General features: G+C 45.9%; 1 protein-coding gene across 4 annotated transcripts in view; it reads left to right on the forward strand.

The window, feature by feature from the left end:
- The window catches only part of Rmdn3 (regulator of microtubule dynamics 3), a 32,607-nt gene that overhangs the window by 11,571 nt on the left and 7,773 nt on the right, over nucleotides 1–13,263 (forward strand). For 2 of the 4 annotated variants that reach the window (XM_038330178.1, XM_038330179.1), the window contains exons 5-13: nucleotides 1,642–1,927; nucleotides 2,766–2,868; nucleotides 4,727–4,787; nucleotides 7,345–7,420; nucleotides 7,564–7,641; nucleotides 8,539–8,637; nucleotides 8,892–8,945; nucleotides 9,311–9,391; nucleotides 10,293–10,384. In XM_038330178.1, coding sequence (XP_038186106.1) covers nucleotides 1,642–1,927; nucleotides 2,766–2,868; nucleotides 4,727–4,787; nucleotides 7,345–7,420; nucleotides 7,564–7,641; nucleotides 8,539–8,637; nucleotides 8,892–8,945; nucleotides 9,311–9,391; nucleotides 10,293–10,346 — 892 coding nt within the window. In that variant the 3' untranslated portion in view covers nucleotides 10,347–10,384. Of the gene's footprint in view, nucleotides 1–1,641; nucleotides 1,928–2,765; nucleotides 2,869–4,726; nucleotides 4,788–7,344; nucleotides 7,421–7,563; nucleotides 7,642–8,538; nucleotides 8,638–8,891; nucleotides 8,946–9,310; nucleotides 9,392–10,292; nucleotides 10,385–13,263 lie in introns of those variants that run through there. The other 2 variants (XM_038330180.1, XM_038330181.1) reach the window with 2 other exon arrangements.

Here is a 13,263-nt window from a genome sequence, read left to right on the forward strand (position 1 = left end):
GCCTCGAACTCAGAGACCCGCCTGCCTCTGCCTCCCAAGTGCTGGGATTAAAGGCATGCGCCACCACCGCCTGCCTCTATCCTCATTCTTAAGGTGTGAGATGAAAGCCTCTATGGAACAAGTCCTCTTTCTACATCCTTGCTGCAATGAAGTTTATGGCAGCTTCCGTTACAGAGCGACCACACTCCTAAGCAGATGGAGTCACAGAGCAACCACACTCCTAAGCAGATGGGGTTACAGGTGAAAACCCACAAACACACAGAGTTGAGAGCAGCAAGATCACCCAAGAATACTACATGCCGGGCGGTGGTGGCGCACGCCTTTAATCCCAGCACTCGGGAGGCAGAGGCAGGTGGATCTCTGTGAGTTCGAGACCAGCCTGGTCTACAAGAGCTAGTTCCAGGACAGGCTCCAAAACCACAGAGAAACCCTGTCTCGAAAAGCCAAAAAAAAAAAAAAAAAAAAAAAAAAAAGAATACTACATGCACTGCTGGAATAACCCAGGGAGCACAGATAACATCTCAAAAAAGCTTTAGCAGTGGGAAGCTGAGGAACTTCTCTTCCCATTCTTACGCTCAGCTGATGGGCCAGCCACATACCTTGGCTTCTCCGCTAACCTGCTGCTAAACCTGCGAATGATCAGGGACATACTCTCTTCAAGGACAAAAGCCCCTACCCCCTAGATTAGATCCCTGCTTGTTTGTTAAAAATGTTGTATTGTGCCGGGCGGCGGTGGCGCACGCCTTTAATCCCAGCACTCGGGAGGCAGAGGCAGGCGGATCTCTGTGAGTTCGAGACCAGCCTGGTCTACAAGAGCTAACTTCAGGACAGGCTCTAAAAGCTGCAGAGAAACCCTGTCTCGAAAAACAAAAACAAAAAAAAATGTTATATTGTGTGCGTGTATGAATGTGGGCAAGTACATGCCACATGTGAGGTCAGAGGACACCAGACACGTGCAGCAAGCACTCTTACCCACCCAGCGATCTCAGCAGTCCTGTTTTGGAGATGCTCTTTTTGTTTGGTCTTCTATAGCCCAGGCCGGCTTCAGATGTGCCAAAGATTACCTTGAATTCCTGATCCTCTCGCCTTTACTTCCCAAGTGCTGGGATTATAGATGTGTGTCACCATACTCAGACTGCAGCCTAATTTTTAAAGAGATTTACTTATGTACTTTATGTATATGGGTGTTTCATTGGCATGTGTGTCCACGCACCAGAAGAGGACATCAGATTCCATGGGATTCCAGTGGAATCTTGTGGAAACTGGGAACTGAACTCAGGGCCTCCGGAAGAGCAGCCAGTGCTCTTAACCTGAGCCCTCTCTCCAGCCCGTGACGTCTAATTCTTAACCATTTCCCCCATTTTGCCTTTTGCAGCTCAAGTGGCAGCTAAGCAGAGGGATCTTATCTTTGACTCTGACCAGCACACGCCCCCTAACTGACTGGATACTTCCTTTTTCTTTGATCATTCCCTAGCTAATAGTTCAAGCTTTCTCTTGAAGACTAGTTTCTGCATTTATGTGAGAAACAATCTGACTCAGTGGACAGCAGTGCTATGTGGTCCCTCATCTGTGGCTGGAGAACAAACCCTAGTTCTGAGCTAAGCAATCCACTTGCCTACCTGTCTCTCATTCCTCTGCCAGCTACACAACAGCCAATGCCGAATCTGACTACGAGCGGGACTCCGACAGGGAGAGCGAGGACGGCGAGGACGCAGTGAGCTTCGAGACTGTGACGATGGGGAGGAAGGATTCTCTGGACCTTGATGTGGAGGTGGCTTCAGGCCCAGCAGCTGCTGCCGTGGAGGCCGCTGGCTCCTCGGGCCCCGAGGAGATGCTGCTGCTCCTGCAGCAGGCAGACGAGCTGCATGGGGGCAGTGAGCAGAACAAGCGTGAAGGCTTCCAGCTGCTGCTCAACAATAAGCTGGCGGTGAGGCTCCAAGTGCCCGTTCCCTGCATCCTTTGCCCCTCTCTCAGGAATGAGACAAACCAACCAACCAACCAAAAACCAAAGAAACCCATGTGGTTTCTAACCCAGCAAAGCCACATGGGAAAGGAGATAGGGTCCTGAGCCTACCCAACAGCTCCCTGCCCCTGAAAAAGGGCCATGGCTTTCTTCCTCACGTAGAACTCTGAGGAGCCCTACCTCTCTGCAAAGGACCTGATGCCTGTACCTCCCCCAACCCTGTTTCTCATTTTCCTTGAGGCAGAGCCTAAATCTGCCTGCCCTACTTGAAATTCCTATTATAAGTGACATTGTGTAGGTCATTCAACATTTTCCTCAGGTTCACAAACCAAATTTACTTTGTAAATTCCTTCCTGAAATTAGAAACCACCCTTCACCCCTTGAGGTAGGTCTCACTGAGTAGCCCTGGGTGCCTCAAACTAATACAGACCCACCCTCCTCAGCCTCCTGAGTGCTGGCATTAATGGTGCAGGCCACTGCACCCAGCAGAAGTCTCCCTTCTCATGAGCAGTTTCTTATGTCAGCCAAAGACTTCTTCATGTCTTGTTGGAGTTGACCTTCCACCCTGACAATATTAGGAGGCCAAAATGTTCTTATCCAGAGATAGTGCAAGCTATCAACTGGAGATAATGTCTCCAGTTAACTGTGCATGGCCAGCTGTGGAGTTGGAAGGCTGTGCACAGGGACTGCCAGATGTCAGTGATCGTACCGCTGCCGTGGAACAAACATACAGTGTGGGGAAAGACCAGGGCCCCCATTCCTCAAGGATGAGGAGACTCATTTATTCCTTTTTGGTCTATAGTATGGAAGCCGACAAGACTTTCTGTGGCGTCTGGCCCGGGCCTACAGTGACATGTCTGAACTTACTGAGGAGGAGAGCGAGAAGAAGTCCTATGCCCTAAATGGTAAATGCTGATAGGTACCTGATGGCAATGTAACCAGCTGTGCAGGAACAGCTGGCCCAGATGCTGTCAGGGCAGGAACAGCTGGCCCAGATGCTGTCAGGGCAGGAACAGCATAGTTACTCAGTGGAGACAAACTGGCTTCCAAGCCTCTTGCACCCTCATGACCCAGTAGCATAGGTGTTGGCTGTTTTTAATGTCTGTGTTGTGGTCATACTGTTCTTTGCTTTGACTTTCCAACCAGAAAGAAGGGGTGGCCTATCTTAAGCAGAGAAGGTTTATCTCCTACGTAAGAATGTGGAGCCAGCAGCACAGAGGTTCTGAGACTAGGTGTAGTATGTGTGTGTGTGTACCTGGGAGAAATAGTTGGGAGATTGTTGCTGGCTTATTTGTCTGTCTGCTAAGTTTCCACTTCGGAAGGCAGGATGCAGCTGCACCGTGCTGCTCTCAGGACTTGGCAGTCCTGAGGTAAGAGAATCTGGGAACTGGGGTGATAGATTACACCGTAATCTCAATACTGGGGGCTAGGCAGGAAGACTGCAGCGATTCTCAGGCCAGACCAGCTTACATTGTGAGGTTCAGGTTCAATTATTATTTTGTTTTTCTCTTCAAAGGTTTTTGATTTCAGGTAGACGTTGGTGGCATATACTCAGCATTTAGGAAGATTGAATTTGAGGTCACAATGAGACCTCTGAAGTATCTAATGAGACCCCATCTTAAAAATAAATAGAACTGCTGGGCGGTGGTGGCACACACCTTTAATCCCAGCACTCAGGAGGAAAAGGCAGGCAGATCCTCTAAGTTTGAGGCCAGCCTGGTCTACAGAACAAGTTCTAGAACATCCAGGGTTACATGGAGAAACTGTCTGAAAAAACAAAATAAATAAGTAAAAATTAAATAAGCAAATTCTTGGAGACAGGGTTTTACTACATAGCGTTATGCTATACTGGAACTGGCTACAAAGACTGGGCCTGGACTGTCTATAGCTTTCAGCAATCCTCTTTTACCAGACAGAGTTTCTCTATAGTTTTGGAGCCTGTCCTGGAACTAGCTCTTGTAGACCTGGCTGGCCTCGAACTCACAGAGATCCACCTGCCTCTGTCTATTGTTGGGGTTAAAGGCATAAAATTCTTGGAAGTCAGTTGTGGCAGCAAAAGCATTGGACTGTATAGTCCAACATCCAGAGGCTGAGGCAGGAAAGAGTGTTATGAGTTTGAGGTTACCCTGGGTTACACAATGAGACTGTCTTTAAAAAAAAGTCTGGAAGATCTGCAGGGGGCAGGACCTGCGGCTCAGTGGAGAAAGTGCCTGCTGTGGTAGTGTGAGGACCATAGCTTGTGTCCCCGGCATCCGTGTCCTGGGTGGACACAGTGGTCTGCCTGTAATCCCAGCACTTGGGATCCCTGGGCCAGCCAGATCTTTAAAAATAAGATCATGAACACTTTCCAAATAAAATGCAAACATAACTAAATTAATATACAATCTTAGTGATATATGAGCATCCTTAAGCGTACAGACCTTTCAGAGTAAGGTCTGTTGCAAAGAGTTTCTGATGGTTCCTTTCTCATATTGAATTGCTAAAATTTACTTCAGGAACATCAGGCAGGCATAGAGAGATGGTAGGATGGAGCCAGGCACAGCACCGCTTGTACTCCCAGCACTTGAGAGGTGCAGGCAGGATCTCAAGCTCGGGGCTAGTCTGAGCTACATGGAGAGCCCATATCTCCAAACGCAGCTCAAGCTGCTGCCGCTGGAGGTGGGGAAGCTGTGTGCAGAGCGAGGGGCCATTCTTCCCGCACTGCTTCTCGCTGGAGTGTGCGCGGGAACCTGTGCTAACGCTGGGTCTACCTCTGTCCTCCAGGAAAAGAAGAAGCAGAGGCTGCTCTGGAGAGGGGAGACGAGAGTGCTGAAAGTCACCAGTGGTAATGATGCCCTGCCGGCCTTTCCTTTACCTTGGCCAGAGGCATTTGCTTGAGGAACTAGGGGGGCACAAGTCTGAATCCCTACATGTCTCACCACACCCCAGTTGGGCGGGAAAGTGTGCTTTGGGGGGTAAGGCCAGGGAAAACACAAGCATGGCCCAGCTGGAGCGAAGAGGACTGAGTATCTTTCCCAGAGTCACTCTGGCCACACACTTGGTTTGGAGTTCTTCAGGGAAGCTGGGAGAACCTGCAGTTCCTGTCCTGCAAAAGCTCTTTTCCCCAGCTGTGATCCCTGGCTGGTAGTAGACCTTGGCTTCTTTGGTTGGTTTGCATGAGATGTGAGCTTACATCCAGGAAACTCAGTGATCATCTTAATAGAACTTAATAGCTTCCTGGGCTGAGGGTACAGTGCAGTGGTAGAGTGCTTACCCAGTACACACAGGTGGAGCCTCGGTGCCACACTCAGCACCGCACAACAGTCAGGCCTTTGTATTCTTTTGGGAGACAAGTTTTCCAACTGGCTTGTGCCAAGGCCAGTTCATGTCCTGGGCCCTGATTCCACCATCTGTTTTAGTTAAAAAACAAAAAACAAAAAAAAAAACTTCTTCTTCCACTGTCCTTTGCTTTTCAAATCTCTACCCTCAGATTGTAAGCTGAGAGGCTGTGTTTTTCCATCTATGGCTGAAAGTTTCCGTGCAAAGGTTCTACCCAGAAGCCAGGTAACTTTCTAGGTGTCATTGCTCTCCCTGGGCTCTGAAGAATGAAAACAATTTTTGTTTTTAAATTACTCCTAAGGAACAGCAGTTTGGATTGTACATGGAAATGAGCCAAGTACAAGCCTACCCCCCACACCCTTGCAGGCTGTTTAACAAATCTGTGAAAACTTGGCCATGGGAAGACATCATTGTCAACTTTGCTTCGAGTATGGGTGTTTGGGGCAGAGGACAGGTGGTTCTGTCTTCTGGTTTCTGTGTGTGTGGTGCTGGGAACTGAAGTCACTCTACCACTGAACTAAATTGCCCACGCGGCCCTAAGTTTGGGTTGATGAGGGCGGGTGGGGTGGTGATAGATAGCTCCAGCAGGCAGGGCAAGTCTGGAGACGAGTTTGCGCCCCAGAATACATGTGAAGGTGTGAGGAGAGATCTGACTCCACAGCTGTCCTCAGACCTTCACACTGTGTGGCATGGAATGGCTTTGTAACACACACTAAGTTTACGTTTTTTATAGTTCAGTGGTTAGGGGCTCACACTGCTCTTCCAGAAGACTCAAGTTCAGTTTCCAGCTCCCAAGTCAAGTGGCTCACGATTGACACTGACTGCAGCACAGGCCCTCTGATACCCTCTTCTGACCTCAGCTCTTACGTTAGACACAGACATAAAATTATATATATATATATATATATATATATATGTATATGTATATGTATATATATATAAAACTTTTAAAAAGTTTGGATTCTCCTGGCTTCCCAAATGGCACTAAACAAAGACCTTACAAATGCTAGGCAAGTACTTTACCCCTGTAGTACTGTGCCCCTGGCTACATTTCCCAGCCCTTACAAGACAAAAGTTAATTTGTTCCACTGGCAGTGAGGATGTGAGGGAAGGGCTAAAATAGATCTTTCTTCCTTTGTTCCATTAGTTCCCAAGTTAACAAAATCATTTGACCATGTCAAAAACGATTCCTCCTGCCTAATGATACATTACCTGTATGTTTATCTAGAGAGACCTAATATACAGTCAGAAGGTAGTAATAAGAACATATTTAGACATCTCTTGTAGTTTGATGCTGATTTTTCAGATGGTTTGCAGTATTGAAGTCAAACCCAGTCACATGATAGCAGGTCACTAAACTGCAATCTAACTATTCTAAGTGTCCATGATATTGTGAGTGTGCTCTAGGATCAAAGGGACATCTAAAGATCTGGGCTAAGCCAGGCAGCAGAGGCACACGCCTTTAATCCCAGCATTAGGGAGGCAGAGGCAGGTGGATCTCTGTGAGTTCAAGGCCAGCCTGGTCTACAGAGTGAGTCCAGAACAGGCTCCAAAGCTACAGAGAAACCCTGTCTCAGAAAACAGAAAATAACAAAACCAGAATCTGGGTTGAGATCTCGCCTGTTTTTGTTTCACACAGGGTTTTGCTATGGCGGTCTGGTACTTGCTATATAGCTCAAGCTGGCTTCAAACTTGAGACAAGCCTCCTACCTCAGCTTTGTGAGTGATGCAGTTACTGAAATGTGCCATCACACCTGGCTAAATGATCTAAAGTATAAAGGAGAGATTTACTCTTTGTGTCTGTGGGGGGGGGGCATGTCCAGCAGGGAGAGAAAGGGCTTAAAAATGAACCAAACCTAGCATTACTCTGGAGAATTACTGTAGGCCTGCTACTAAGTATTACCTGGGACCATGAGTCTAAGAGGAGAGTACTATGTACAGATGAGAAGCACCTTTTCAGGTCTACAGAAGCAGAGGGGAATGTAACCACACGAGGTGATGCACACATCCCCTGCACTCACAGTCCGGTCCTCTCGTCCCTGAGCTTGCTGCTTCCCCCCTAGGTATGCAGTGCTTTGTGGTCAGCTGGCTGAGCATGAGGGCATCTCGAAGCGTATCCAGAGTGGCTTTAGCTTCAAGGTGAGGACAGGCTTCTCTTTGCCTTGTGCTGCCCCCAGTCCAGGTTCCTTGCTCCTTTAGACTGGCTTCCCTGCAGACCTGGTGCTCTGCGGCTCTTTTCGGATCAACTCTGGGCCTGATGTTAGTTTGTCTTTTCTCCTCAGGAACATGTGGACAAGGCCCTTGCCCTTCAGCCACAAGACCCCAGGAGTCACTTTCTTCTTGGCAGGTGGTGCTACCAGGTGAGCAAGTTCCCGTCATACCAGTCTCCAGCAAGGTCCTCAGTGTTCATCCTACTCTCGTTTCCTCAGAATCGTTCATGCTATTATTGGTAGACGACCAATAATAGACATATGTAGCCCAGGCTGGCCTCAGACTAATCTTTCTGCCTCAGCCTCCTACATGCTAGGTGTAACGTTGTGTGGTATCTAACACCATGTCTAGATACTGTCTTTAATGCAGAACATGTGTATTTACCATTCCCACAGAAGCTTTGACAGTGCTGGTGACTGACTACAGGAATCACACTCTGCTACAAAAGCTGTGTCCTAACCCAAGAAACTTCAAAAGTCTGTGCGCCAAGCGATGGTGGCGCACACCTTTAATCCCAGCATTTTGGAGGCAGAGATAAGTAAATCTCAGTGAGTTTCAGGACAGCCAGAGCTGCTACACAGAGAAACCCCTCTGTGCTTGTGTATATGTGGGTACACACATGACATGGGAGTGTGCGGAGGTCAGAGGACACCTGAGGAAGTTGGTTCTTTCCTTCAGTCATTTAAGTGCTGCTTAGGTCTAGAGTTGGCATCTAGTGACCTTACATTGCTGAGCCTGAAACTTGTTTTTTTGGATATGGGATTTCATGTAGCTCCAGACTGCCTTTGAACCGATTCTCTTGTATCTATAATGTTGGGATTACAGGCACATGACACCATGTTTGGCACCAAAAAGCTTTGTTTTTTTTTTTTTTTTTTTTTTTTTTTTTTAAGACAGGGTTTCTCTGTGTAGCCCTGGCTGTCCTGGAACTCAGAGATCCGCCTGCCTCTGCCTCCCAAGTGCTGGGGATTAAAGGCATGCACCATTATACCTGGCTTAAAAAACATCTTAAAACCTATTTCACATCTTCATTTTTTTGGTGGCAGGTCTCTCACTTGAGCTGGTTGGAAAAAAAAACAGCTACAGCCTTGTTCGAAAGCCCTCTTACTGCCACTGTGCAGGACGCGCTTCAGAGCTTCCTAAAGGTATCAAGAAGGGAACGGTGGGCGAAAGCCACAATGCTGTTCTTGGGACCTTTGCTGTCGAAGGTGTTTCCTAGTTGGGGATCATTTTGTATTTCCTACCTTACTTTAAGGGAAAATGAGAACTACTTGGAGTTTATAAAAAGGGTAATCACCAGACCCAATGAATAAATTTGTGATTATTATTTAGAACTTTCTAGTACAGCTTGAATTGAATTTATGAACCTTTTAAAAAAGTGATTTTCTTTTTTCTCCAGGCTGAAGAACTACAGCCAGGATTTTCAAAAGCTGGACGGGTGTATATTTCAAAGGTAAATTTACCTTCAACATAAGTGGAAATACTTAAACTGTATTTCTGGGATCTTTTAGTGCTGGAATTAAACATGTCTCTGCTCTGCCACTGAACCATCTATACTGTTAGGCCCCTACTTTTTGAGAGCTATACTGGAGGGTGTATTAGTAACAAGATTATTAGTAGGTAATGTGAGCTCCTGTATCTCTCCTCCGACCCCATGGTTTTTCAAGACAGGGTTTCTTTGTGTAACAGCCCGGGCTGGCCTCGAACTCACAGAGCTCCACCTCCCTCTGCCTCCTGAGTGCGGGGATTAAAGGCTGCGTTGTCACTCTCAGCTTCTGACCTCTTTGTTTTTAAGTTTGCATTGTTCTTTTTTCTCAGTGCTATAGAGAATTAGGAAAAAACTCTGAAGCTAGAAGGTGGATGAAGTTGGCTCAGGAGCTGCCAGATGTTACTAATGAGGTAAACTAGTAATTTTTGTAAAGACAGCATGTCAAAATGTAACTTTCGGCTGGCCTCTATCTGACTGTTTTGTCTGAGCTTCCCAAGTACTTAGGATCGCAGCAATATACCACAACTGAGCTTGGCAATGCTCTGTGTATGCCATGACTCTCATACATGGTCAGGACAACACTCAGGCGTCAGTCCTTGCCTTCACCTCAAGTTGGGACAGTGTCTCTTTGTTATTCACCACTGTGCATGCTGAGCTAGCTGGCCAGAGAGCTTCAGGGTCTTTTTATTTTTTTTCCTCTCTTATGGTTTATTTTTTTTTATATTTAAAAATTTCCATCTCCTTCCCTCCTCCTCCCCCCTCCCTCCCCTCCTCCTCCCCCTTCCCTCCCCTCCTTCTCCCCCTTCCCTCCCCTCCCCTCCACCCATACCTCCCCTCCCTCCCTCTCAAGGCCAAGGAGCCATCAGGGTTCCCCACTCTATGCTAAGACCAATGTCCTCCCAACTCCCCCCAGGTCCTTGATTCTCCATCTTCTTCTCTCATCCCCTTAAGAACACTGCTACACCAGCTGTGTTACTGCACTTGGCTTTGACGTGGGTTCTGAGGTCTGCATTCACACACTAATATTAAAATGGCAAATGCTTTACTTATTGCCCACCTTCCCCTCAGGCCCAAGTAAAAATTTTCAAAAGAGCCTTTAAATACTGGTATCTGCCAGAGTTACCTTTTACTATTTTATGTGGAGTCGCCTACCTGCTATGCATTATGTGAGGTGCATAGACTCAAACTGTCGTGGGGAAAGTTAGGAAGACTGGTAACAGCTCAGTACAGAAGCAAAGAGCCCCTGTCAGGTTCTAGCAATTAGGGAAAAGCTTAATTCTGATTCTGTACTGGATTTGTTTTGTCTCCTAGGATTCAGCTTTCCAAAAAGACTTGGAAGAATTGGAAGTAATTTTAGGAAAATAATCACATTCCAATGAATTGGGGGCTACTACTTAAATGAAGAAAAGAAAATCAAGTTGCATTTCCCCCCTGTGACACCACTGAGTTCAGGAAACGAGGCAAGACTGGTTTAGGGTATGTCCCTCAACTTTCTGTTATCAGTTAATTTATTATAATCTTTTAATCTAAAACTGGGGATGGACTTGCAGCTTAGGTTCCTGCTTTCTTCCTCTTAAGTGAATTCCAGAAAATCAAGACAGTATAGTCATAGGGGTAAGTGTGGAGACAGCTCAGGAGGCCAAGAGCTGAGGACGAAGTAGCAGAACTACAGAACTAAGAGCCATGGCAACAGAGCATAGGACTTGCAGTCTTTGCTAATACAGCACATATTTATTGTCCTAAAGTAATGGGAGTGCCAGCCTCATTCCTGCCCTGCGACCACCCATCATGTAGATTCTACCTGTATTCTTTGGGGTGAGGGGCTGGACCACATGAGTTCTGACAGTTTTGGGGATGACAGCACTGACAAAGGGTTTAAAAATATATTTTGCAAATGATTTGAAGAGAAGCCTGGAATATTTTTTTTGGTACAAATTTGAAATAAACTAAATTTAATTAGAAGGATATGTTGTATGTTTCCATTATTTGACAACTTCAGTTTTTTCCTTCCACAGAGGAAACTGAAGACAAAAATAGCACAAACACTTTGAGTTCTTTATCTTTAGCAAAAGCTTTAGACTTAGTTATGTGTGTGTTTGCCTAAGGGAAGCCACAAGACGGAAGTTTTCTGAGTCACCTGACATGGGAGAACAGCAAGTGTTCTTAACCACTGAGCTATCTCTTCAGCAGTAAGAGATAGGAGTCTTTTCTATCAAATACTATTAAAACTTGTGTTTAGAAAAAGAAATTATAATATTTATCTCACCACTTTTTAAGTTTCTTGTGCAAATGTTTTAACCCCCCACACACTAGGAAAACCTTTGTTTACACCAAGGTCCCCCACTGCACTGCAGAAGTGATGACTAGGAGCAGAAACCCCTTTCCTCTTCCTGGACTAGGCTGCCCTAGAACTCTAGGAGTGTTGAACCCTCCTTCCCCCCCAAAATCCATGAACTAGCATCTGGAGAGATGGCTCAATGGTTATAGGCAGTTGTTGCTTACAGGACCCAGGCCCAGTTCCCAGCACCCATAGGTGACTCAAAGCCATCTGTAACTCCAGTTCCAGGACATTTGATGACTTCCAATTTCTGTGGACACCAGTTGGGCATACATGTAATGTACATACACACATGCAGGAAAACACACATAAAAAATTATGTGTAGTGTTAGATTCCTCTGGAGCAGAAGTTGTTTGTGAGCTACCTGATACGGGTGCTGGGAACCGAGCTTCAGTCCTTGACAGAGCAAGCAAGCACTTTTAGTTAAAAGTGCTGGGCCGGGCCCCTGGCCGGGCTAGAGCTGTTTAGTTCTAGCTTTGTGTCACTGGTGTCCTGGGTGCCTCTAAACTCAGATCGGAGGCTTGGGCTGGTTCTTCATAGATGTAATTTTCCCCTTGAGTATCAGTCAAAAACTTGCGCACGCTTTCCCTGGATTTCTGGCCTCCTTGCTGTTTCTCTCATCTCCATGCCTAACTTTTTTTTTTTTTTTTTTTTTAACAGGGTTTCTCTGTGTAAGCTGTCCCAGAACTCACTTTGTAGACCAGGTTGGCCTCAAACTCAGAGATCTGCTTGCTTCTGCCTTCCAAGTGTTGGGATTAAAGGTGTGCACCACCACCACGCGACTCTATGCCTAACTTAAAAAACATGCCGACTTCTCTAGCTCTTCACCTCTTGGCAGCTGCTGGCATTTCCAGGGCTCCTATTCTATTGCTTTTCTGTCAAAGTTGAATGACATTGCTTTTGCGCTTCCTTCTAAATCTGTTTTGAAATACTTTATTAACGAGACACAATAATCCAAAAGGAACTACAGTTTCTGAAAATATTCCTAAAATAGAATCATTTGGCCACTGTCAGCCCTCTGCAACACAAGACTTAGAGAATAAAAAACAAAGACCACAGGAAAGAAGACGTAGAAGTTAATCAGCCTGGCAATCTCATTCCTATGCCAAAGGATTAATCTAAATGTAGGCTTTCTTTAGTTTGATCATCACTACTCGGTACCCAATGATATGGAGATCATTCTGCAATACTCAGCTTGCATGAAAATATCTCCTGTAAATAGCATACTTACCATACATAGCTACTTTATTAGCAGCTACAGAACAAATATGCAAAAGAGAAATCTTAAAAGAACATATTGTGGAATATTTAACTGCACTAAATTAATCCTGAACCAGAGGGTGAAGTCAGTGACTAGCTGACCGAATTAGCCATGGAGAGTTTGGAGGACCCAGGAATTGACAGAGAGGCACAGAAAGAAGTAGGGAGGGGCTTAGAAAGATTCATGGGTTTTTTGATCTGGGAAGTGTGGTCAACTGGTTGTTACTCTGCCACTTTCTTTTTTGGTCTTTTTGAGACAGGGTTTCTCTGTGTAACCCTTGCTGTTCTAGAACTCACTCTGTAGACCAGGCTAGCTTCGAACTCAGAGATCACCCAGCCTTTGCCTCCCGAGTGCTAGGTTTAAAGGCGTGAGCCACACTGTGCCTGGCCTCTGCTTCCTTCTTGATCTATCAGGTTTTACCCCAATATTTGACTCCTGAGTTTTTTTTTTTTTTTTAAACACCAGCCCTCCCTTCTTTTTTATATTTATTTATTTATTATGTATACAATATACACCAGACCTCATTACAGATGGTTGTGAGCCACCATGTGGTTGCCGGGAATTGAACTCAGGACCTTTGGAAGAGCAGGCAATGCTCTTAACCACTGAGCCATCTCTCCAGCCCCCTGAGTTTTTATTTTTTTATTTTTTTTTCCCCCTGAGTTTTTAATAGAACAATTTA

Source organism: Arvicola amphibius, chromosome 5, assembly GCF_903992535.2.
Source record: "Arvicola amphibius chromosome 5, mArvAmp1.2, whole genome shotgun sequence".
NCBI lineage: Eukaryota > Metazoa > Chordata > Mammalia > Rodentia > Cricetidae > Arvicola > Arvicola amphibius.